At 23.6% G+C, this 25491-nt stretch overlaps 6 protein-coding genes and 1 non-coding gene across 7 annotated transcripts; 4 read left to right on the top strand and 3 right to left on the bottom strand.

Annotated features, from left to right (window-relative positions):
- Positions 1–835: 835 nt before the first annotated feature.
- PBANKA_0407600 (asparagine synthetase [glutamine-hydrolyzing]) lies at positions 836–3367 on the bottom strand (the record flags this gene model as incomplete). The annotated part of the gene is made up of 2 exons (XM_034568111.1): positions 836–2501; positions 3288–3367. 2 exons carry the CDS (start codon positions 3365–3367, stop codon positions 836–838), a joined length of 1746 nt encoding a protein of 581 aa, XP_034420133.1.
- A 1002-nt stretch (positions 3368–4369) lies between these two features.
- Positions 4370–4454, top strand: PBANKA_0407550. The gene has a single exon (XR_002688163.1). It is a non-coding gene; the product is annotated as a small nucleolar RNA Me18S-Um1356 (small nucleolar RNA).
- Positions 4455–5271: 817 nt separating this feature from the next.
- Positions 5272–7344, bottom strand: PBANKA_0407500 (N2227-like protein, putative; the record flags this gene model as incomplete). Its single annotated transcript, XM_034568110.1, has 1 exon — positions 5272–7344. One exon carries the CDS (start codon positions 7342–7344, stop codon positions 5272–5274), a length of 2073 nt encoding a protein of 690 aa, XP_034420132.1.
- A 2638-nt stretch (positions 7345–9982) lies between these two features.
- Positions 9983–15383, top strand: PBANKA_0407400 (serine/threonine protein kinase, putative; the record flags this gene model as incomplete). The annotated part of the gene is made up of 3 exons (XM_034568109.1): positions 9983–14980; positions 15098–15181; positions 15306–15383. The coding sequence occupies 3 exons, from the start codon at positions 9983–9985 to the stop codon at positions 15381–15383; spliced, it is 5160 nt and encodes a 1719-aa protein (XP_034420131.1).
- A 680-nt stretch (positions 15384–16063) lies between these two features.
- On the top strand, positions 16064–17102 carry PBANKA_0407300 (conserved Plasmodium protein, unknown function; the record flags this gene model as incomplete). The annotated part of the gene is made up of 5 exons (XM_034568108.1): positions 16064–16223; positions 16336–16415; positions 16560–16692; positions 16847–16930; positions 17029–17102. 5 exons carry the CDS (start codon positions 16064–16066, stop codon positions 17100–17102), a joined length of 531 nt encoding a protein of 176 aa, XP_034420130.1.
- A 279-nt stretch (positions 17103–17381) lies between these two features.
- On the bottom strand, positions 17382–19471 carry PBANKA_0407200 (dual specificity protein phosphatase; the record flags this gene model as incomplete). Its single annotated transcript, XM_034568107.1, has 6 exons — positions 17382–17426; positions 17571–17648; positions 17771–17866; positions 17990–18065; positions 18205–18323; positions 18539–19471. 6 exons carry the CDS (start codon positions 19469–19471, stop codon positions 17382–17384), a joined length of 1347 nt encoding a protein of 448 aa, XP_034420129.1.
- A 1603-nt stretch (positions 19472–21074) lies between these two features.
- On the top strand, positions 21075–24884 carry PBANKA_0407100 (splicing factor 3B subunit 1, putative; the record flags this gene model as incomplete). Its single annotated transcript, XM_034568106.1, has 1 exon — positions 21075–24884. One exon carries the CDS (start codon positions 21075–21077, stop codon positions 24882–24884), a length of 3810 nt encoding a protein of 1269 aa, XP_034420128.1.
- Between the last annotated feature and the right edge of the window lie 607 nt (positions 24885–25491).

The following is a 25491-nucleotide window of genomic DNA, read 5'->3' as shown; positions in this document are numbered from 1 at the left end:
TTTACTAGTTTAAGGTAACAAAAAAAACCCTTGTATAAAATAAATAAGGTTTTATTCAATTTTTATTTTTATAAAGTACTATATTACAATATTTATAAATCAATATAAAAAAGTAATACATGTGTATACAACATATATATATCCTCATTTTGCATAAGCCTTATATATATAATTAATGTGTTTTATTTTTATGTACTGTTAAGGAAGGAAACAGATTAATTCGTTTTATTTGTAAGTGTAATTGTATAAAATAAATAGTGGAAAATATTTGAATAAATGGCAAACTTATATATATAATATAATTGTGCATAATTATTCTTTTTATATGTCACAAATACAATATGGGCAACATAAATAATAATAATAATAAAATGGGGCTTTCAAAGAATGGATGACCATGCATATTTGCAGAAAATAACAAAATACATGTAAACTATTTTGTAGAGAGATAAAAAAAATAAATAATTTAAATTGAAAAATATTAAACATTTTTTAAAACAATAATAAAATTATTGTAGCTACGTATATTACTAATTTTCTACGCTTTCAAAAACTCCGGCATTGTTTCCACATAAGGAATAACTATTTATATGCACTGTTAATATATATATTAGTACTAGCTAGGTGCCCACAGGAAATCCACTAATAAAATAAATAGATAAAAATGCCCGCATATAAAAAAATAAAGACTGTTAAATTTTATTAAATTGTATGCTTTGTCTATAAACTACATCCCCGTATCACATATAATCGGATATGGTGATTTCAGTTAATTCCTTGTTTTTTTTTCCTAAATTATGTGTCGTGAATAATTATGGTGTTAATGTCAATCGTGTTAGGCGGCTTTTATATCTTCAATATTTTTTGAATGCTTGTGTACGTCTAAAACATATCTACCTGATTGGTCAGGATTTACTTTGAACTGTTCATCCCATTCAATTGCCTTGCTTGTAGAGCAAGCTATAGATGGACCTTCGGGTACAAATTCTTGAGCACATTGCTCAGGAAAACATTGATAAAATATACATCGATATAAATAAGCTTCTTTAGTTTTTGGTGTATTATATGGAAAAAGGAAAGGAGCTCTAGAAAATTGAGCATCTGATACTTTTTTTTCTGCATATTCTTTTAATCCATCAATCCAATTATAACCAACACCATCGGAAAATTGTTCCTTTTGTCTGTAAAGGATATGATCAGGTAAATAACCAGAAAAAGCTCTTCTTAAAATATCTTTTTCAATTCTATTATTTGAACACATTTTTTCTTTTGGATCTATATTCATAACTAAGTCTAAAAATTCTAAATCTAAAAAGGGTACACGTGCTTCTATACCAAAAGCCATAGTAGATTTATTTGCTCGTAAAACATCATAAATATGTAAATCATGTATTTTCCTTTGTAATTCTCTATGGAATTCTTCTGCATTTGGTGCCTTATGGAAATATAAATATCCCCCAAATATTTCATCCGATCCTTCCCCACTTAAAACCATTTTAATACAACTGCTTTTTATTAACCTTGAAAGAATATACATAGGTGTAGATGCACGGATAGTTGTTATATCATATGTTTCAATGTGGTATATAACATCATGTAATGTATCAATACCCTGGTCAACAGTAAAATGAAATTCTGTATGATCTGTGTTTAAAAAATCTGAAACTTCTTTAGCTGCTTTTAAATCAGGAGAATCTTTTAATCCAATAGAAAAGCTTTTTAAAGCATTTAAATTTTTATTATTTTTTCCAACACATGCTCCGTTAATATTATTAATAGTGCCAGTTTGTATTGATTTTAAATGTCTTGAAATTATAGATGCAATTATAGATGAATCTAAACCACCAGATAATAAAACTCCAAACGGTACATCACCCATTAATCTTTTAATTACTGCATTTTCTAAAGTAATACGTATTTTTTCTAAGTCAATTTTATTATTGGGTATAGGGCTATTCAATTTCCACCAGTTTGGATTATAATATCTAACAAATTCACCTTTTCCATTATTACACATGTAATAATGGCCAGGTGGAAATGCTACATATCTAACGCAGTATATCCTTAACGCTTTAAATTCAGATGCAAACCATATTGAACCATCTGCTGCATAACCTATATAAAGTGGGCATATTCCTATAGGATCTCTAAATGCAAAAAATGTATTATATTTTTTATCACTAATAACTCCCGCAAATATACCATCTAACATACAAGGCAATTTTTCTTTATATATTTTATATAAGTTTGGAATTATAGCACAATCTGATTTACTTTTTAATGCGTCTAAAATATCTTGTTTTACTAATTTTCTTAATTCTAAATGATTATATATTTCTCCATTAATAGTTAAACATATTTCTTTTTTATCATCATATAATGGTTGTTGTCCTGATAATACATCTACAATTGATAATCTTTCATGAGTTAATACATTTGTTGTTCCATCTCCATTTTCTTCGACAACTATACCATTCCAATCTGGCCCTCGATGTCGTAATCTGAGAATAAAATCAATGGATATATATATGTGTGTCAATGGGAATGTATATAAAAAAACAAATATATTTATGGATTGACAAAGGTATAACCACTGGCATTTTATATTATCTAAATATGTGAACCGAACTTATTTTCTGCACATTATACTTGTTACAGAGAAAATGCAATTTTATCCGAATATACCAGTGTGCTGATTTGAAGGGAATAGTAGGTACATTGGTATTACATCCCTTTGATATTTTTTTATATTATTTTAACCTTTTCAAAGAGTCAACATGTACTTAGCAATGAACTGACATAAGCCCAAGACTATAACCAGATAAGTGCGCCGACATATGTGTAGATAAATTCAGATAATTGAAAATCAATGCATAAACAATTGAATCTTATATCATATACACAAAAGGCAAACATATTAAAGTATATATTTTGTTAAGAATAATAAAATATAAGAATAAGCATTTTTAATATGATAGAATATACATACAAATAAATGTTCGAAAGAATAAAAATTATATAGCTAGCATTTATATATTTTTTGTGTTTATAGGAACTAAAATTTTGGCGAAATAAGATAAAAAAAAAAATCATAATTTGAGAAATATAAATTTTTCTCCCCTTTAAACAATGACAACTCATTTGCACACATTATCGAATAAGCATCATTTTTTCGTTACTATATTATGAATAGAATAAAGGTCCAGTGGTTATATCGGCACGAAATGTAAACACATATATATATATAGCACTTTCTTTTATAATTATTTAAAAAATATATATATTACATTTTTGATAATCTTAAGGCTTTCCTTCTTAATCGATTAGTTTCAATAGATGAATGAAAAATAGCTAAAATTCCACACATTATTTTATATGCGAATACGTATTTTTTTGCAGAATTTAATATAAAAATATTTTATATTTAAAGGGAATATGTTATTATTAAATTTAATATTATATATATTTCTTATTTTACAATTTTGTTGCAAAAACAATTGTTCCTTAAAAAAAAAAATATATATATTAGGATATTTTTAAATAACAAATTTAACTTAATATATGACGAAATAGCTATATCCACCTTTTATTTATTTTTATATTTTTTATTTATTTTTTATTTTATTTTATTTTATTTTATTTTTTATTTTATTTTATTTTATTTTTTATTTTTTTTTCTATATAGGAAAAATATAGGATACTATTTACAATCGCATTTTTTAATGTGCGCATAAAATATGATATACATGAAGTGGTGTTTCAAGGTCATAGTAGGAACTGAGTGAAATATGCGTTACTAGTTTTTTTCGTTATTTATAGTTTGTAAAAATAAATACTCCTCATATATGTATTAATAATATCGTTTTTTTATTTTGTATGTATTCCTATATTTTCACAAATTAACTGGTTGGCTTGACTTTGTTTTATGTTAATATAATTTTATGAAAATAAATTATATTTTGGCTAGATTTTTTTTTTAAATATACTTTATTTTATTGTGCAATTATTTTTTATCTCTTCATAATTATTTTTTATATTTTATTTTCATAATGTATTATTATTATTCATAAATATATTTTTATATTTTACTTTCATAATGTATTATATTTTTATAATAATTTTTTGTTTTACTTTTCATAATATGTTTTTTCCATAATTATTTATGAATTTCTGAGGGAAGGTACAATTTAGGAAAAATGTTGAACAGCAAAACTCTTAAATGACAATAATACAGATTTCCCTTATTATCGAAATTCGCATTTTTAAGCATTAAAATAAACATGATAAAAATATGCTTACTATATATATATGATGGATGATGACTTAGCAAAACTTTCTTAAAATATAAATATCTCTTTGTTAAGAATTATTTTAAAATGATGATAAACTTTACCCAGCTCATCTGAATAATTTGCTATGTAGATAACTTTACATGCATCACAATCTGATTAAAATAATTCACTAAACAATAAAATACGAAATTATATATATATATATATATATATTTTTTTTTTTTTTTTTCTTAATTTATATATTTTATGTACAAAAATTGTTTATGTATAAGTGACCGACCTATGTTGTCGGCATTTTATGTATTTTTCATAGAGTTCAAATAATATATTAAATTTGAAAATAATTAAAAAATGGTTATCATTCTTTTTATTAGTATGGAAAATGCTCCCACAAGTTTACTTTTTTACCAATGTTTTATATAGGCACATATATATACATAACACTTGCTTGGTATATGGTTTATAATATATATATATATATATAATACTATATTGGAGTATAAATATTATCACAGTTTCATTGAAGTAGAAAATATGATAGAATTTATTATTATAATTTTAAATTAGTGTTTAATGTGGGAAAATATGTAATAATTAATAGTAGGTATGTATACATATGCAAAACAGTTATTATGTATTACGTATGTAAGTAGTACCATGTTAAGTTAAAACAATTAAAAACATATAAACATAAAAGTTTGCGAAATATTCGAAATGGGTGGTATTATAATGAATTATAAAAAATGTGAAAATTTTAATTTTATCATGTATATGAATATATTCAAATTATGCCTTCTATTATTTTTTTAATTTGCTAACAAAAGACGTGAGACATAAAAAAGTAAAAATAAAAAATAAAATAAACAAATGAATAATTCTTAGCAAAACGAATTTATGCTATACTAATCGATATTATACCATTCATGATCCGTGAAGTATTTTTAATTATTTAGATAGCAGCTGTTAAAAAGCGCTAAAGTTAGCCCTCAACAGGCATATCATTTCGAATGGCATTAAAAAAAATACAATGATATTGTACTTGCATCATTGAATCTATGTTTGTAGTATAATAATTGTCTATCCATTGCTCATCTACAATAGTAAACCATTTTGAGATAATAAATTTGATTTCATCCCATGCTAGCTCAATAGACATTTCATTTGGCATTTCAGCATAATGAAATAATAATGGACCAATGTTTGACCATAATGAATTTGGTTTAAGTATATTTGCAAATGTTCGAATATAAATAAAAATATTTTTAGCTGTATCTAAAAAAAAACATGTTAATATTCCATCAAATTGCTCTTTTTCATCATAATATACTTCAACTAATTCACCAGCACACATTGAAAATTCAGAATTTAATACATCTTTATTATATGTATTAACATCTGGTAAATTAATAATTTTCAAATGATCATCTCTTTTTTTTCTATTTAATGTATTAATACAATATGGTTGAATATGTAATGATTCTTTTTGATTATAATAATTTAAAATAAAATTAGATGATAAAAGCATAAAATAGGAAAATTCATTCCCTTGGCTTTTATAACCTCTTTTTGCTACTTCATATGGTAATCTACCTAACCCTGATCCTGGGCATAATATTTTGGGTATATAATTATCTGTTATTGGAAGGTATTTTTCTAAACTTTTTAAAATAGGTTCATATGCACTTTTTCTTTCATCTATACCTTCAATAGACCAGTCACGAACAAATTGCCTTAACGTGCTTCTTACTTTACTCATATTTTGTATTAATGAATATTCATCAAGAGATGGAGAATACATATTTGTAATTCTTAATCCTGGTGATATATGTTCAGATTTTTCATTATTATCACATTCTTCTTTGTTAATAGAAATAGAAATATTTTCTGATTGATTCTTAAGATTTACATCATTACTATTCGTGGTTGCATTATTTTTTTCATCGTTTAATAAAGTATTATTTTCTGATAAATTTGTTTCCTTTTTATTTATTTTGCTAGTTTCGTTTTCTTCGTGATGCTCTATATGTTCAGTATTTATAGAAATCGAATTTTCATTATATTGCACATCCTGTTTTTTTGTAAGCTCATTATTATTTTGGCTATTATCATCTGATAATAATAATTCAGATTGATTATCAAATAATTTAAGCATATCACAATCTTTTTTTTTATTCATGATTTTAGATTTTATTTCATTTAATATTGTTAATGGATCATCTTTACATAAAAGTCTTGCATCTAAATTGTTATAATTGTATATCTTATCAATGTTAGCTTTTTCTTGTTCTGTTAAATTATCTATTATTGTATTTATTATAATTTCTTCTCTTGATTTTTTCCTTATGTTATTATCGTTGGCTTGTTTTTCTATGTTTATATGACCCATGTTAAATGCACCGTTTCCGGTATTGTTCAAATTACTATGATTACAACAAATATCATCATCTATATTATTTTCTTCACAATCTTTATGAAATGTATAGGATAATAAATTAAGTATAATAGGTGTTGAAATTTGTGGTAATAATATATTTAATATAAAATAATAATTATTCAAAACAGCTAGATACATTTTATATACTTTACAATAAATCGATTCTGATAATAAATTTTTTTCTTCTTCATTTAACATACATAAATTTCTATATATTCTTAACAATTCATAAAAACAATATTTTTTATAATATAAAAAAGAAAAACAAACATTACAAAAATGTTTTTCTTCTTCATCATTTAGCATATCAATATTATTATCATCATCATAACAGTCTTTATGAGAATTACAACAATTGTTATCATTACATTCATCACAATTATTTTCCTTTACATCATTGTAATTATTTATATCTCTTGAGCATTCTCCATTCTCATCATTTTGTCTATTATAATTTATCTCCATATTAGAATTACTATTTTGCTTATTTATATGATTGTTATATATGGTTGGATCATGTTTGTTCTCATTAATATAGCCATTATCCGTGCTATCATTATTTATATAAGCAGCGTCGTTTGGTTTACTTTTCTTATGTGCCTCATTTGCATTGGGCATTTTTTTTGCACTAATTTTGGCTATATTTTTTCAAATTATTCGTGGTGCATGGATACATATGTTTATCTATTAGTTATTTAATTTTATTAACTTAATTTTTTTTATTAACAATTTTTATATTTGGGTTTTTCTTATTTTTTACAAATATTGTTGTGATAATTTTCTGCTTTCTTTTCACAACTACAACTATGGAACTACTTTTACGATTTGTTTGAAATTAATTTGTAATATATTTTAATAACTTAACGTTTGACCTATATAACCAATTAGAATATTTTGTTAAAAAAAACAATTTTATAATCTATATAGTTTGTCACCACAATAAATAAATAAATAAATAAAAGTATTGCATACATTTGTAAATAATACGGAGAATAAAAGTGACATGCAAAATGAAATAAAATTAAATAACTAATTAGGAGGAAATAATATATATATAAATTTAATAATAAAATATATTAAAAAAAATTATATATCAAATATAAATGTAAAAATTTGCAGTACTTTTATACTAATATGGGGTTAGAATGCATAATTGAAAATAAATTATTATAAAACGGATAATTATATAGTAACAGTTCTATCCTTTACTCCTACTAAAAAGTTATGTACATTTTTTTTTTGAAAATATTTTAATTATATATCTTAGGGTTAATTTATTGTATGTTATATAATATTTTTTATTTTATATTTTCCACTTTTTTCCTTTGAACAGCACACATAATATGCCCCATAATAGTATGTATGTATATTAATAAAAGCGTACATATATTTATATATATAGGGTGAAAAAATAGAATATATTTAATCTTTTATTTTAGCACATAACCAATATTCTCTTTTCTCATACTTATTTTATGATTTTTTTATTTCCCTATTTGCTTATATTTTTCGTATTTTCTTTTAATCATATAAATATAATTTATTATCCAATTAGCAAATATGTCTGTTTAGGTAATAATTATTAAAATAAAGTTAAACGACAATATATTAGTACCTCTTTAAAAATGTTTGATGGTGTATATATAATGTAGGTATATAATAATATGGGCTCCTTTTTGCAATAATTTAAAAATAAGGTCATATATATATGCAAAGGATAACGATAAGAAATTTAATATTTTTCATTCATTTTTTTGGAGTAGCATAACGTTATTGGCTACTACATTTTACATTACTCGTTCAGTTTACACAATATTTTTGTAATGAATACAACCTGAATTGGGCTGTATTTCATATTTTATATGTGATAAAATATTCATCCGATTTAATAAATATAATACAGACAATAATTAAGGTGAAAATAAACACATGTGTTTATGCAATCTTTTACATTTAATTTGAATTATAAGAAAGGGAAACCCTTTAAATATAATCAGTCTCATATGTATAATACATATGTGTAACGCTTATGTAAATATTTTATGAGCTTATAATAAGTATTTCAATCCGGCCAACTCCTCCACTAATACAATTACCAGCCCTTTCTTAATTTATAAAAAACATATTCATAAATATATGTATCGCAATTATGCTTAATATTTCGATTTCTTTTCTCCATTCCATATTTTATTTTTTTCACGAATGCGTGATTTTCACTTAATAAACACATTGCTATACTTATATATATATTTTTATTTATTGTGTGTAAATGTCTAACAATAATATTTAAAAAAAAAATAAAAAAATAATTAAAAAAATATTGCTGTGCAGGTAAAAAAAAATATTTCCAGCTAATTTATTGAAAAAAAATGAATCATAATAAATAGGCGAAAAAACTTATGAATGCATAATAAAAAAAAATATAATTATAAATAATATATGAGATAACTTTACATTTTTTAATTAATAAAATTCATAAAAATCATATATATTTTTTAAATAATAAATATAAAAAGAGATCTAAGACAATGAATTGAAAAAAATTGTACAAAAAAATTAAAAATATTTTCTTTTATTCTACTTAATAAATGGCGCGCTAATAAAAAGTATATATGTATACATATGCACACATAATTTGTTCGCATATGCTTCATATGTATTTATGTGCATACACATGTATTTATATAATTTCATGTTTATACATTTGCATACATATTATAATTATGTACTATCTACACACATATTCATATATTTATAAATGTCCATGCTCATGAGCATATTCACGTATATATTAAGGGTCCAATGAGCCACAAACTCAATAAGCTTATACATTTCATTTTGTTTCATATATACTATCTCGATAAGATATAGCCCTCATATACCATCCGTTACGTGCATACTTATGGGAAGTATTATATATGCCACCCGTAAAATAAATGAATAAATAAATATATATGTATGTATATCACAAAATTGTATGTGTTTATTTGAAATGTCGCATTTGATCCCTTTATAAATCAAGGGGGATTTTCACATAAAAGTGTACTATATATATTATAAACATAAAACATAAAAGTGTGTATATATACGCTACCTATGCGCATATACTTACACATATGAGAGAGTATTCATATTCTTTGATAGCATAAAAAAACATATTGTATAAAGAATACAAATATGATTTCTCTCATATACAAAAGAAAAGACTTATATTTCGATTAACAAACGAATATTTTATGTTTTAAACTGTATAAATATGAATGAAAACATAAAAAGTCACAATTATTTGAAAGAAAAAAATATATTAAACAAAAATCCAAGCAATTTAGTCAATGCTGACATATTAAAATTTAATACAAATATAAAAAAAAATAACAATGTAGAAAGATTTTATCATGATAAAGTAAGTGATTCTAGTAACATGTATAATAAAAATGGACGCCACATTAATAAAAGTGTTGGAGCAGAAAAAAATGTATCAGGAAATAAAACAACTAATTTAGTAAATATTAAAAATAACAATCAACGATTCTTTTCAAAAAGTGAAAATGAAAAGTGCGTAATTCGGAATATAAATATGAGAGAGGATAATTATACTACTAACATTATTAAGGGTGAAGATAATGATATTATAAATAATAGGAAAAATGCTAATATAAGCAATAATGAACGTCTTTATTTGAAAAGTAGTGATGATAAATTAACAAAAAACATAAATACATCAAGATATGAATATGAAAATATATTAGGAGATAATAATAATAATAATAATGGGAACGGCATTCGTAATGATATTGAAAAAGACAATAACGGCAACAATAATGGATACTATTCTTATAATTGTAAAAATTTGAAAAAATCTAAAGAACCTAATAATAGTTTAGACTCCTTTTATAAAAGAAAAAGAGAAATGGAAGAAGAAACTTATGACAAAAAACGAATTAATAATTCTCTTAATAAAGATTATTATTATAACACTTATACAAAAACAGATATAAATGATTCACGTATGAATATAAAAGATATTAAAATTAAGGATATATCTGAAAATATTTCAAAAATTAAGAATTTGCAAAATGATATATTGAATGTGAAAAACACAGAAAAGGCAAGAAGCATGGTCCATAATATATCTGAATCTGAAAAAAAAATGTTTAACACTATAAATCATAGTAACAATAGTACAGAAATCCTTAGTCTTCATTCATTTAATACGAATGAAAGTTGTAATTATGATAAATATGTGAAAGACATATTTAATAAAAATTATGATTATAAAAAAATAAAAAATCCTGAAAACTCATATTTGGAAGCTGGTGAAAATATTATATCTCGTTCATGCACGATAGAGAAAGAACAGATAAATAACAGTGATGATTTTATTCGGCGTAATTTTATGTACGATAATAAATTTGAGACAAAAATAAATGAAACTAAAAGTAACAAATTTGAGAAAAATATGTTAACTGATATAAAAGGTAAAAATTCCAATGAATATATTTTAAAACACAAAAAAAATTACAATGAAGAAAAAGGAAACAATTTTTGTGACAATGAATTTAAACAAAATAAATATGATTTGATTTCTTATTCTTTTAATGAACAAGAAGAATCTATGAATGATTATATTAGCAATACTGATTTTGTTAAAAATAAGAATGAGGAATTAAATAAATTGATAGACATAAATAAAAATCATCAATCTCGCGAAGATAAAAGTGAAGAACAAAATGCTACATTTACTATTTTAAATAAAGAGGATAATATTAACATGGAAACTCAGGAATATAATATTAGTCATGAAGGTAGAAAATTATTATATAATAATGTGAAAAATGTAAATGAGATCGAATTTAATGATGATATTCTAAATGATTTTAGAATGGATATTTCTAAACCTATAGATACTAAAAATACAATTAACCTATCTCAGGAGGAGTCAAATATTATTTATAAGATTAATAATAGCAACGAAGATGCGAAAAAGGATTATTTGGAATATGATTTATCTTATAATAATTGTAAAAATCAAAACAATAGGTTAAAAAAAATTGACGCTTTGAACGATATTATGAATACATATAAGCATAAATTAGTAGATAACACAAATAATGTTTTGAATAAAGGTCAAAATAAAAGTGACGAAGATGATGAAAATTTACTAAATATGAAAGGAACTGAAAGTAAAAAAGATAATGTGTTAGACCATAAAAGCATAATAAATGAGACAAATTTGATAAGTATAACATCAAGTAAAAAAAATAATAATAGCAATGTTAGCAACGTTCGAAATGTTAATTCAGATGACATCAGTAGCACATCTAGCGAAAATAAAAAGAATTTAATAAAAAAATCCAAATATAATGAATCAGTAAGTAAAAGATTGTTTTCTACTCATACATTGTCTTCTAATAATAAGTGTGTGTCGAATGCTAACTATTTAAAAAATAACATAAAGACATCAATAAAGAATAGTTTCAAAGAAACATATAAAAAGAATAATTTGGATCGTCATAAAACGATCGGATTTAACAGAACCAATACAAACTTGGATAAAATAAATAGCAATATATCACGAAATAATGGAATAACAAAAAATAGTATTCAGAAATTTCCTAGTTCTAATATGCATACAAATCTAAGTAATATTCAATCCAAGAAAAAGACTATAGATAATACAGTAAATAACAATTATAAAAATAGTGCAATTGAAAATACAAATTTAGAAGAAAATAACGAAAAAATAAAAAAAAGGCAAAAAATAGAATGTAATAAAACATATAATAATTCATTCGTGGAAAGGATGAAAAAAAAAAATCCTAACGAGTATGTAGATGGGAATAAAAATGCATTTATTCAAAAAAAGTTTCAAATTTGTAACAATATAAATTTTGAAAAAAGTAAAACAAAAATGTTCTTATCCAATAATAAAAGTATTACTAATAATGGATATAATAAAAATGGATTATCTTCTGAATTAGCAGAGAAAAAAGAAATTCTGAAAAATTCCGATAAGCTTAGCATTGCTAAGAAATATGAGCATAGCGGACATGTGGAAGTAGGAACAAAACTTGAAAGAGGACTGGGAAAAGAAATTGAAATTGGATTACAAGGGGAAATTTCTATTAATAGTAAATTGGAAGAAAAGGTGGAGGTCCCATTATACAAGCGAAATAGTGGGGGGGAAGCTTTTCGTGAAAATGTGAGGGACACAAATGAATCAAATATAAATTATAATAGCAGAAGCAATAGTAATAAAGCAAAAGCAAACGCTTTAAATAGAGAAAGAGCAAATACTAACAAGGAAATTCGTACATTACCGTCAAGTAACAGTATTCCCAAAAGTGGAAAAAATACTTTACTCGTAAAAATACAAAATACTAATAATTATATGAGGTATGGATCTAAAGTTAAAGAAATAGAAGATAATAAGTTAAAGGTGAAAAGTTTGGCAAATAATAATAAAGGAATAGATAATAAATATGCGTCTAAATGGGGTAGTAATAAAACCAGTTCTTCCTCTAATATTACTAATAATATTGTGGGTAAAAAAAATAATATGCTTGTAAAAAAGGATGAAATAAATAAAAAAAAAAAAGAAATATTCAACCAAGTTGCCAAAATTAATACCAATATAAATCCTGGTGTAGAAAATAAACAGATTAGTTTGCAGACAAAAAAACAACATAATAAAATAATAAATAAGGATCAGAGTAGTACTAAAAATTCAAACAATTACAATAATAAAAAATGCACACCTAACAGTAACATCAATCAAAGTACCAATGATACACGAAAAATAAATGAAAATAATACCAATCGAAATTGTAATAAGAAAAAAAATAATAATAATAAAGATATTATAAGCAAAGAAATGGAAAAATATAAATATTTGATGAAAAAAAACAAAATAAAAAGTAATTCGATTCCTCCTGGAAATCAGAAAGAAATAGAAAAAAATGCAAATAAATATGAATGCCGAAACAATTATAGAAGTCGAGATGACTATGGTTGTAATAATAAGTATGGAAGATTATGTAAAAATAAGCAAATTAATTATGACAATATGCTATTTTTAAAAGGTAAAAAAGGGAAATGTGAAAGCGATAATGAATACCCTTACATTGTACAGGAGGTACAGAACCAGAGTTGCTACATTAACAATAATAATGATATAAAAAATGATGATGTTTTGGAATATTTGAAAGATAAGGATGAAAACACATCTAAAAATATTAATACAAGCAATTCCCTTAATAATGGCGAGGAACAAAAAGAGTTGTCTTATTTTGAGTGGCTAGCTAAAGAACAGGAGAAGAAAGAAAATGAAATGAACAGGAACCAAAAAATAAATAAACAAGACAAATTATATCACGAAAAAACAGAGAATGAAAGGGATGAAGATAGCGCTTTAAATAAAGGGGTATTAAATAAGCATAATGATGGTGCAAATTATGATAAGATGGAAGACAACGAACATGAAGAGGAGGATAGCGAAGACGATAAAGAAAATGATACTAATGTAATGCTACAACCATTACTTGCTTTTAATTTGAAACAAAATGAAAAATCTTATGAGCAAAACGATTTTATAGTTGATAAACATCCAATAGGAAATGGAAGAACAGGATTAGTATTTAAAGCTATCATAAGAAAAGAAAATTTGCAAGTTGCATTAAAAGTAATGGCAAAAGATACAATTTTATCACTAAAAATAGAAAGGCAAGTATTAAAGGAAATAATTATACAATCAAGTTTAAAACATATAAACATTTTAGATTTAATAGCTTATTTTGAAGATAAAACACGTTTATTTTTAGTATTAGAAATAGCAAATGGTGGATCTATAAGAAATAAAATGAAACTAAAACACGATACATTCAAAGAGGAACAAGTAGCATTATATGTATACCAAATAGCAGATGCGTTGTCTTATTTACATAATTTTAATATTATACATAGAGATTTAAAACCTGATAATATATTAATTCATTATTCTGATAGTGATGTATATAGTGATGAGAATGTTAGTAAAATATACAAATATGGTATTATTAAAATAGCTGATTTTGGTTTTTCTTGTCAATTAAAAAATAAAAGACAAAAAAGAAGCACCTTTTGTGGAACTGTAGATTATATGCCTCCAGAAATTATAAACCAAATACCATATGGTTGCAATGCTGATCTTTGGTGCTTAGGAATCGTAATTTTTGAACTTCTCGTTGGGTTCCCTCCTTTCACAGACAACTCACAGGTTTGAACACTACGAAAGTCATATCTTATATTTTTTTCGTTCACCCCAGTTAAATGGGGATCATTCTTTACCTGTCTACATACGTACCTTTCTTTTATCTCTTTTTTTTTAATGCAGGAAAGAATATTTGAGCAGATTAAGGAGTTTGATTTTCACTTTCCCAAAACCGTTTCGCAAATGGCACGTGAATTAATATTGAGGGTACGAAATGAAATATGTAATTGTCATGTGTTTCCATTTATGTTATTGTTTCTTTTTTTTATTTTTCCATTTTTGTTATTGTTTTATTTGCTAATTTGTTGGCGATTCCCCTTTAATAATTTAGCTTTGCAGCCGAAGCTCCGAAGAAAGAATTTCTGCCGAGGAAGTCAAGTCACACCCTTGGATAAAACAATTCTTATAATTAATATAGATACAAAAAAACATTAATTTTTTATTATCAAATTATTTTGTGGGCAAATATATATTAAATAAATGATCATCGATATATTTTTCAGTCACAGAAATAGATAAATCGATGTGGCAGAGAAGAATCTAATATTCTTTAGAAAGGGGAATATCGCTTTTAATTTTCGAAAAAATGTAAAATTGGAGATCCTATTTTTTTGTTTGCTATTAATTTTTCTTTTTTTTGTGTTTATGGATCTAAGTATATATATATTTTAGAAATAGTGGAAAATAGTTGTAGGAAGTTTAATGACAACTTGATATTTAATTTATTCTTTTTATATGCCATTTAAAAAAATTTTGATATCATTTTTATATTTGTTTCTTAAACTTTTTAAAAATATATTACTCATTTGATTTTATTTAATATGCAATTTTTTTTCGTGTACATACATGAATTATTTAGCACTTCCAACGTCCTATAGTATTCATATTTACATAATCGAACATTAGGTTAATTACTTTATTATTATTTTGCATTTTGTTTTTTTTTTTTTATTATTTTTTGTGAATTATACAATAATTAAGTTATAAATATATTTTTTATGTTAAAACGCATGTGTAACATTTTCCCCCTTACACATATATGTACATATGTATGCGTTTTTTTTTTTTTTTTTAAACTTTTAATATAAAATGAAAATATATTACTTATTTTTTTTATTAATTTTAATACAATTAAATTTGGTTAATAACCAAGATTTAAATCAACCAACCAATGATAATCCTTTAAATCGTGATTTTGAAAAAGACATGGAAGAATTGGATTTGTCCGGATTAGAAGATGATATTGAAAGTATTTTTTTAACGAAATATATAATGTATAATATTTTGTTAATTATTTTGTTAATTATTTTGTTAAATAAAATATCTATATGATCATACAAATAATAATTTTCATCCAACAGACATAGAAGAAATAGCTTATAAGGATAGTTATACTTATGTGACTCAGATTTATATTTATGTTCGAATTGATGGTGATTATGTGAGTATATTTAATCACTTTTATGGCTGTCTTTATGTCCATTTGGTTTATATTTTTGATGTGTATATATTCATGGGTTGTTTATTCCATCCCTATTATTTCTATTGTTATTATTATTGCCACATTTACAAACCCTCTTTTCAGAGCATATACAAAAGCCATTCTAATTTAATGAAACTTGGAGAAAAATACATGACACTTCTACAAAATGCAATGCTTAATGTTCAACTTAAAAAGAATGGAATTGGAGAGTTTATATGTTATTATCAAAAAAAAGGTAGTAATAATAAAATTTGCAATTACACATGTTTATAATTATGATACTTTCGTTGGCAATGGCAATTTAAGAGAATGCTATTCCTATCAATTTTGGGGTATTTTTTTCTGAACATATTTTATTATATTATTTTTGAACATTGAATAATTTGTAGATATTACGGAAAATCTAGCCACATATTTTTTAATTCAAAAGGAGATAGATTATATACAAATAGGATTTGAAAAGCGATTCCCAGGTAGGTTATTTAGTTTGCTTTTATTTAGCTTGCTTTTTTAATTTAGTTTTTTTAATAAATCCACTTTGATTTATATAATAAAAAAAATAAATTTTCAGAAGGAAGAATTTCCCCAATAGTAGACGCCGAAAAAAGAAAAACGAGTTCTGAAAATATAAAAGATGAATTGTAAAAATATGGAATTTTTTTTATCATAATATTAATTTAAAATATATTATTCAAAATAATAAAATTTTAAATATTTGCTAATATAAATTTGCAGATAGTTTAAAAGTTTAATTCATCATGTATTTTGTGTTTATATATTTATGGATGTATGTGAAGTTTATTTTTAGTAAATATTTTATTTGGAAAAAAAAAATAATTTTAATTAAAAAAAGGGATATAAACAAATGTGTTATTTCGGGGTTACATGAATAAACTCTTCTCTTAAAATATCAAAACTTTTTATTTAATTTATGTTAATTTTTATACGATCAATATTAGAGTCATTGAACTGAAACAAAACCGAATAAAATAATGAAATCATGTTATTATTGTTGTATATTATTGTTGTATATTATTGTTTATGTGCGTATGTGCTAGCATCATAGTGCCTATTTTTATTTAGTTTAAAATTATAAACTTATGAAAATCTCACCATAAATGCAGGTATTTGCAAGTATCCACATGAACAGCATATTCCAGTCCATGACCATTTTCCAAGTTTGGTATTGCACTAAAAAAAAAAAAAAAAAAAAAGCATTTATATATATTCTTATAAACTTTCTAATGTTTGAATAAAATCAAAAAGAAACATATTTTAATTTCTAAAATAAACAATTTTTCTGAATATATTACACTAGTGTTAGGACAGTATATAATGCCTTTCATTTTATTATCTGTCATTATCCATTCCTTTTTTTCTATAAAAATGCTTGTACAGGAATCTCCATACTTTAAAAAATAAATTAAAAATGATAAAACAGTTAGAATTGTCAGGACATACATTAAGTCGATAAGCCATATATATATATATATATAGAGAGAGAGAGAAATAGAGATAAATATTTTTATAACCTTCTTTTTTATTTGATGTTTAGTTGTATCATGGTCAATTATGTCGTTATTATTGAATAAGATGCGTCTGCAAAATCTAAATTAAATTGTGAATAAAATAAATAAATAAATAAATAAACAAATAAATAAACAAATAAATATGGATGAATATTTATATTTTAAAAATCAAATTTATAATTATCCATATAGACATTACACATATCGATTTAACTCACTTGCAACTGTATTTACAGGTAGGAGCTTTGTTGTTATTTAAATTACAAAATTTTAAATCTTCAAGAAATTTATTGTTTAACTTAATTTTTTTATATATATTGTGATATTCATTACATCCCTTAAAATAAAAAAAATATATATATATATATATATAATGTCTTATTGAAAATATTAATGTTTTTCGAAGGGAATAAAAAAATATGCACACACATAAATATGTAAATTTGAATATATGGATACAAGAAAATAAATTATGAATGTAAAAAAATGGTTTATATAAAATAAAATTATAAAACATGGTGAAGTAAATAAAATTTTTTATTTTTTTATTACATCAAGATTATAGTTCATTTTTTCATATAACAAAAGTTGTCGATAAAAATTATCGTTTGGATGAGCAAATGGGTATCGACTTTTAAGTATTGAAAAATTGTGGTTAATTCCTTTTTTATTTTTTCGGGAAACATATGATAATATTATAGAGGAGCATCGAGAAATTCCGGCCATACAATGAATTAAAATATTTTTATTTTCATTAATTGTGTTATCTATAAATTCATGTGCTTTTTCTATATGGTTTAATATATTTTCGTCATATGTGTCTAATATATTTAAATACATATGTTTCATTTTATATATATTATTATATGAAATGCTAAAATTTTTTCTCATAGTTTTATTCATTTCACAAACTGTTTGAGCATTTGCTATATTATGTGTGTAAATATTTTCATTCTCATTTTCATTGTATTCCGAATTATTGTTTAGTTCCTCTTCATGTGTTTTCAAATTAATTAATTCTTTTAAGTTTGATTCACTATTTTTGAAACAATAAATACCAACATCATTTTCTATTTCAATCATTGAATTTATGTAATCTTTAATTACATTATTTTCCAATTTTTCATTTAATATTTCTTGTGGAAAAATTATATTATCACAATGTTCAAATTCTTCATTTAATATAGTTTTAGGAATATTTATTGTTTTATCATTATTGTCAATTATATTATTTAAAGATAACATATTGCTATTAAATGAATTTGTGGAGTTTATTTCTTCTGGTACTTCTCCTTTACATTTTATCAATCTGTCTTTATAAAATAATAAGTTACTTTTATCATTTTCATGATGGTTACACCATTCAATTCCATTACATTCAAAGCATGTCAATACAGCTCCTATGTTAAGATTAATTAATTTGTATACATTATTTGCATCATATATATTACTTATAAATATTTTATCAAAAACTTTTACTATCATTTTTGTTATATATTTATATCCTTATTTTTATTGGTTTAAAGTTTTAAGTTTGTGTATGATATTATATTTTACCCTACCTTTTCTTTATAACTCTTTTTTCAGGATATATATTTTTGATAATTAAAAAAATGTTAAATGTTAAAAATATATTATACATATAACTAGGATTTATATGTTTCAATTTTAAACAAATATCCAAAGCCTCAATATTAACAAAAAACAAAACAAAAAAAACAAAAACGATTAAGAAGGGATCCTAATCAAATATATAATTAATAATTAAACTGATAAATTGTTATATATAATTATTATATCCTTTGTGTATTTTTCTGAATGTATAAAAGTAGTATAGGAAAATAGGAAAAACAAAATTCGTCTATATAGGAATATTTTTTACTATATATATGAATAATAATTTTTTTTTGATTTTAATAAATGTGGCATATATTGGAGAAAATTATAAAAATAAAATAGAATAAATTTATTGTGGGTTTTCAAACTTACATTATTTTTGAAATGTCTAAGCCATATGAATTACAAGTTTACATTTTTCTTTTAACAGATTAATCACATAAAATATAATAACTGATATAATATTAAATATATATTTATTCTACACCTTTACATATTTATTGGTTTATTATTATTATTGTACTTTTAAGAAAAAATCATAAATTTATATTTACATTTTTTTATTTAATTTTTTTTTTTAACACGCATTATCTCAAGGGCTTTACTAAAAATCGTTTAAATTTTGCCTATGCTATTAATTTGTTGTTATTTTTTCCACTTTTTTATGTTATTTATTTTTATTTTTTCATTTTAACATTATTATTACTATTATTTTCTTATGTAATATTTATTTTAACTTGTTATAGTTATATGGACTTTCATTAGTTATTATAATCATAATTAATTGTTATGCATTTCTTTTCTTCTAATTTAAAAAAAAAAAATTTTAAGGATAATAAATATGGCAATGCGGATATTTTATGTATCATGAGTTTTGTTTAACAATACAATATAAAAACAATTTTTCTCATTTTTCTTATTTTTCTTATTTTTCCCATTTTTCTTATTTTTCTCATTTTTCTTATTTTTCATTTGAACTAGTTCCCCTTTTGTAGTCCAATCATAAAAAGGGCTTAAATAAAAACCAGAGAAAAAGCTTTTAAAAAAAATATAAACAATTTTTTAAAATAAATTTTAACTATTACAGTATTAAATTATTCATTTATGTATTAGCAAAGAATAAAGTAACATATTCTTAAAACTATTCAAGATCATTGTTAAATCTAACTTTTTATTTTATAATTCTGATCATATCAGTTTATATAAGAATAAAGTAGATGAATAAGTCTGTGCAAGTACATATGTAAGTATACATATATATATATATAGTAGGAATTATTTGTAAAAGTGTGAAAAACGAACATGAAAAATTAGCAGAAAAACATATATATGAATAAGTTGTATGGAAGTGTGGAAAGATATGTGAAAATATACAGACTAGTATATATAAGATAAATAAAAGGAAAAATATTGACAAATAGTGGAAAATAAAATTTGTTATTTTCTTATTCCTTTAAATAGTGGTTATATAATGGGAACTAAAAAAAATGAACCAAATAAAAAGGATACAAAAAAAAAAAACATAAAATATGAAATAAATAATACTGTAAACGATATAAAATATGTTAGAGAAATTGATCCTTTGCTAAATGAAGATGATTCTGAAAATGTGTTTCTAAATAATAATAATATAAACATAAATACTTTAAAAAATGAAATAGTTAAGAATGAATTAGATAACAATAATAATATTGATGATGTGTCACTTGGATTGATAAAAGATAAATCTATAAAAAACCGTGAAAATGAATTTCAAAAAAAAAAATATGATTATATTTTATCGCCAGAAAGAGCAGATCCCTTTGAAGAAAAATCCCCATCTCCTGGGGAAAGAACATACACAGATATTATGCTTGATATTAATAAAAAAAATATAAAAAATAAAATTTTAAATAATAATAAAAAAGAAAATAATGCTGTAAGTACATCTGATATTCATAGTCATCAAGAAGAAAAGAAAAAAATGAAATTGGGAAATGAAAATGGAGATGGAATAAAAAGTAAATGGGATTTTATAAATGAAAATCAAGATATTGTTGATTTTGGAAATATGGCAACACCTGCTCCAAATAAATGGACTGAAACTCCTTTTATTCTAAATGATGGGAATATAAAAAATAAAAAAAAAAAAATGTCAAGATGGGACAAAACAGTGGAAAATAGTAGTAATAATAATATTGGAGATAGTAAAATAATTAATTCAGATATTAATAATCTTAAAACTCCAATTATATCAGGAAATAAATATAATGAAAATATGATAATAAATACACCAATTTTGGGAACTAATGTTATGACGCCCATAACACCATATTCAGGTTCTATACAAAATAATGATTATATAAAATTTAAAATAAAAAATGAAATGGATTTTAGAAATAGACCATTAACAGATGAAGATTTAGATAATTTGTTACCTTCAGAAGGATATGAAATAGTTAAACCCCCAGAAGAATATGAAACTATTAGAAAAAATAAATTAAAAATATTATTTAAAAATATGAAAGATACAACAACAACACCTTTAATTCAAGGGAATACAAATATAATTTTAAATTCAGGACAAAGTACATTGGATATTGTTGATAATACATTTATTGACGAGAATGGGAAAAGCACATTTATGAGTCATACACCTTTTTATAATTTACCAAATGCTGATAATACTTTAAAAGAAGAAGATGAAAAAATTTTGAGAGAACAAAATAAAATAATGGAAATCACAAATCCACAACTTTTAAATGAACTAAAATATATTGAAATAAAAAATGAAGATTATATTTATTTTAATAAATTATTTCAAAATTATAATGAAGATGATTTATCACAAGATGAAATAAAAGAAAGAAAAATTATGTTATTACTTTTAAAAATAAAAAATGGTACACCTTCAATTAGAAGAAATGCATTAAGAACAATAACAGATAAAGTAAAAGAATTAGGGCCTGAAAATTTGTTTAATTTAATATTACCTATGATGATGCAAAACACTTTAGAGGATCAAGAAAGACATCTGTTAGTTAAAGTTATAGATAGAATATTATTTAAATTAGATGATTTAGTTAGACCATATGTTCATAAAATTCTAGTTGTTATAGAACCTCTACTTATAGATGAAGATTATTATGCGAGAGTTGAGGGCCGAGAAATAATTAGTAATTTAGCAAAAGCTGCAGGTTTAGCAACTATGATAGGTATTATGAGACCCGATATTGACCATCCAGATGAATATGTAAGGAATACAACTGCCCGAGCATTTGCTGTTGTTGCATCTGCATTAGGTATCCCATCTTTAATATTATTTCTAAAAGCAGTTTGTCAATCCAAAAAAAGTTGGGAAGCAAGGCATACCGGTATAAAAATTGTGCAACAAATGGCAATATTAACAGGATGTGCAATATTACCACATTTAAAACAATTGGTAAATATTATTGCACATGGATTACATGATGAACATCAAAAAATTCGAACCATAACTGCATTAGCTTTAGCTGCTTTAGCAGAAGCAGCAACGCCATATGGTATTGAAGCATTTGATCCTGTTCTTCGACCATTATGGAAAGGAATTACAGAATATCGGGGAAAATGTTTAGCATCTTTTTTAAAAGCAATAGGACTTATTATACCATTAATGGATGGATATCATGCAAATTATTATACAAAAGAAGTTATGATTATATTAATAAATGAATTTAATTCTCCAGATGAAGAAATGAAAAAAATAGTTTTAAAATGTGTTAAACAATGTATTCAAACAGAAGGCATAGAAAAAGATTATATAAATCAAGAAATTGTAAATCCATTTTTTGAACAGTTTTGGATTATAAGAAATAGTAATGATAAAAAAAATTTTAATTTGATTGTTGATACAACAGTTGAAATTGCAAATAAAATTGGGGGAGCAGTTGTTATAGCCAAAATAGTAGATGATTTAAAAGATCCATCAGAATCTTATAGAAAAATGGTTATGCAAACAATACAAAATATAATTAACAATTTAGGAGTTGATGATATAGATCAAAAATTAGAAGAACAATTAATTGATGGAATTTTATATTCTTTTCAAGAACAAACATCAGACGATTATTATGTTTTATTAAATGCATTTGATGTTATTGTAAATAAATTAAAATTACGAATGAAGCCATACTTACCACAAATTGCTGGTATAATAAGATGGAGACTTAATACTCCATTACCAAAAGTAAGACAACAAAGTGCTGAACTTATAGCTCGCATTTCTAAACTAATTAAAATATGTGATGAACAACAAATGCTTGGTCATTTAGCTTTATATCTATATGAATATTTAGGAGAAGAATATCCAGAGGTTTTAGGAAATATTTTAAAAGCCTTAAAATCTATTGTAATAGTATTAGGAGTAAATAATATGACACCTCCAATTAAAGATTTGTTACCAAGAATTACACCAATTTTAAAAAATAGACATGAAAAAGTTCAAGAAAATGTTATCGATTTAATTGGAATTATTGCAGATAAAGGAGGGGATATGGTTTCCCCAAAAGAATGGGATAGAATATGCTTTGATTTAATAGAACTTTTAAAATCAAATAAAAAATTAATTAGAAGAGCTACAATACAAACATTTGGATATATAGCACGCACTATTGGGCCGTTTGAAGTCTTAACAGTATTATTAAATAATTTAAGAGTTCAAGAAAGGCAATTAAGAGTATGTACTACAGTTGCTATAGCAATTGTTGCTGATACTTGTTTACCATATTCTGTTTTAGCAGCCCTTATGAATGAATATAAAACACAAGATCTTAATGTACAAAATGGTGTGTTAAAGGCCTTATCTTTTATGTTTGAATATATTGGAGAAATCGCAAAAGATTATGTTTATTCTGTTGTATCATTGTTAGAACATGCATTAACAGATAGAGATTTAGTTCATAGACAAATAGCTACATGGGCATGTAAGCATTTAGCTTTAGGGTGTTTTGGACTTAACCGTGAAGATGCTTTGATACATTTGTTAAATCATGTTTGGCCAAATATTTTTGAAACATCGCCACATCTAATACAAGCTGTTATAGATTCTATAGATGGTTTTAGAGTTGCTCTTGGTCCAGCTATTATATTTCAATACTTAGTGCAAGGTATTTTTCACCCTTCAAAAAAAGTTAGAGAAATTTATTGGAAAATTTATAATAATGTTTATATTGGGCATCAGGATAGCCTTGTCCCGATATATCCTCCGTTTGAAACGATTGGAGATAGTAACTTTGCTCGGGATGAATTACGTTATGTTTTATAAGAAAATAGAAACCCTTCAAATTATGAGACTAGTTAAATAATTCAATGTCATTCATTTAATATCCATACTTTTTATAAATAAAAAATTGAAGTATTAAATATATTATGATCACTGTTGGGTATAAACAAATATTTTTGGTCATTTAAATGACTGTGCCTCGTATTCCAACCCTCACATTTTTTCTATACTATTCCTAAAGCTGTCACCATTATTATTTTTTCATTATTGTTTCATCATATTTATTATATATTTTTTTAGTATGCCCATGTCATAGAAACTATCCACACAGATTATGCAAACTGTAAAACTGCAAATTCATTTTTGTGTAGTCCATTTTTTGCGTGGTAAAACACAACCTCACCATGAATATATATCCATTTATTCTTATATGCATGTTTTATGCCATTTGATAATTTTTTACACATTTATCATTATAAACTAAAACCATAATTGAAATATGGTGAAATAAAAAAGTTGCATTTTTGACTTCACTATAATGCGAGCACACACAAGACATGTATATATGTATGAACAAAATGAAAAATTGTACTAATAATGAATTAAAAAAAATATATTTGGACTTTTTTATTTTCTCCTATTTTTCCTT

The sequence above is a fragment of the Plasmodium berghei genome (genome assembly GCF_900002375.2).
Source record: "Plasmodium berghei ANKA genome assembly, chromosome: 4".
In the NCBI taxonomy this organism is placed as follows: Eukaryota; Apicomplexa; class Aconoidasida; order Haemosporida; family Plasmodiidae; genus Plasmodium; species Plasmodium berghei.
This window is presented reverse-complemented; position numbering and strand designations above follow the sequence as displayed.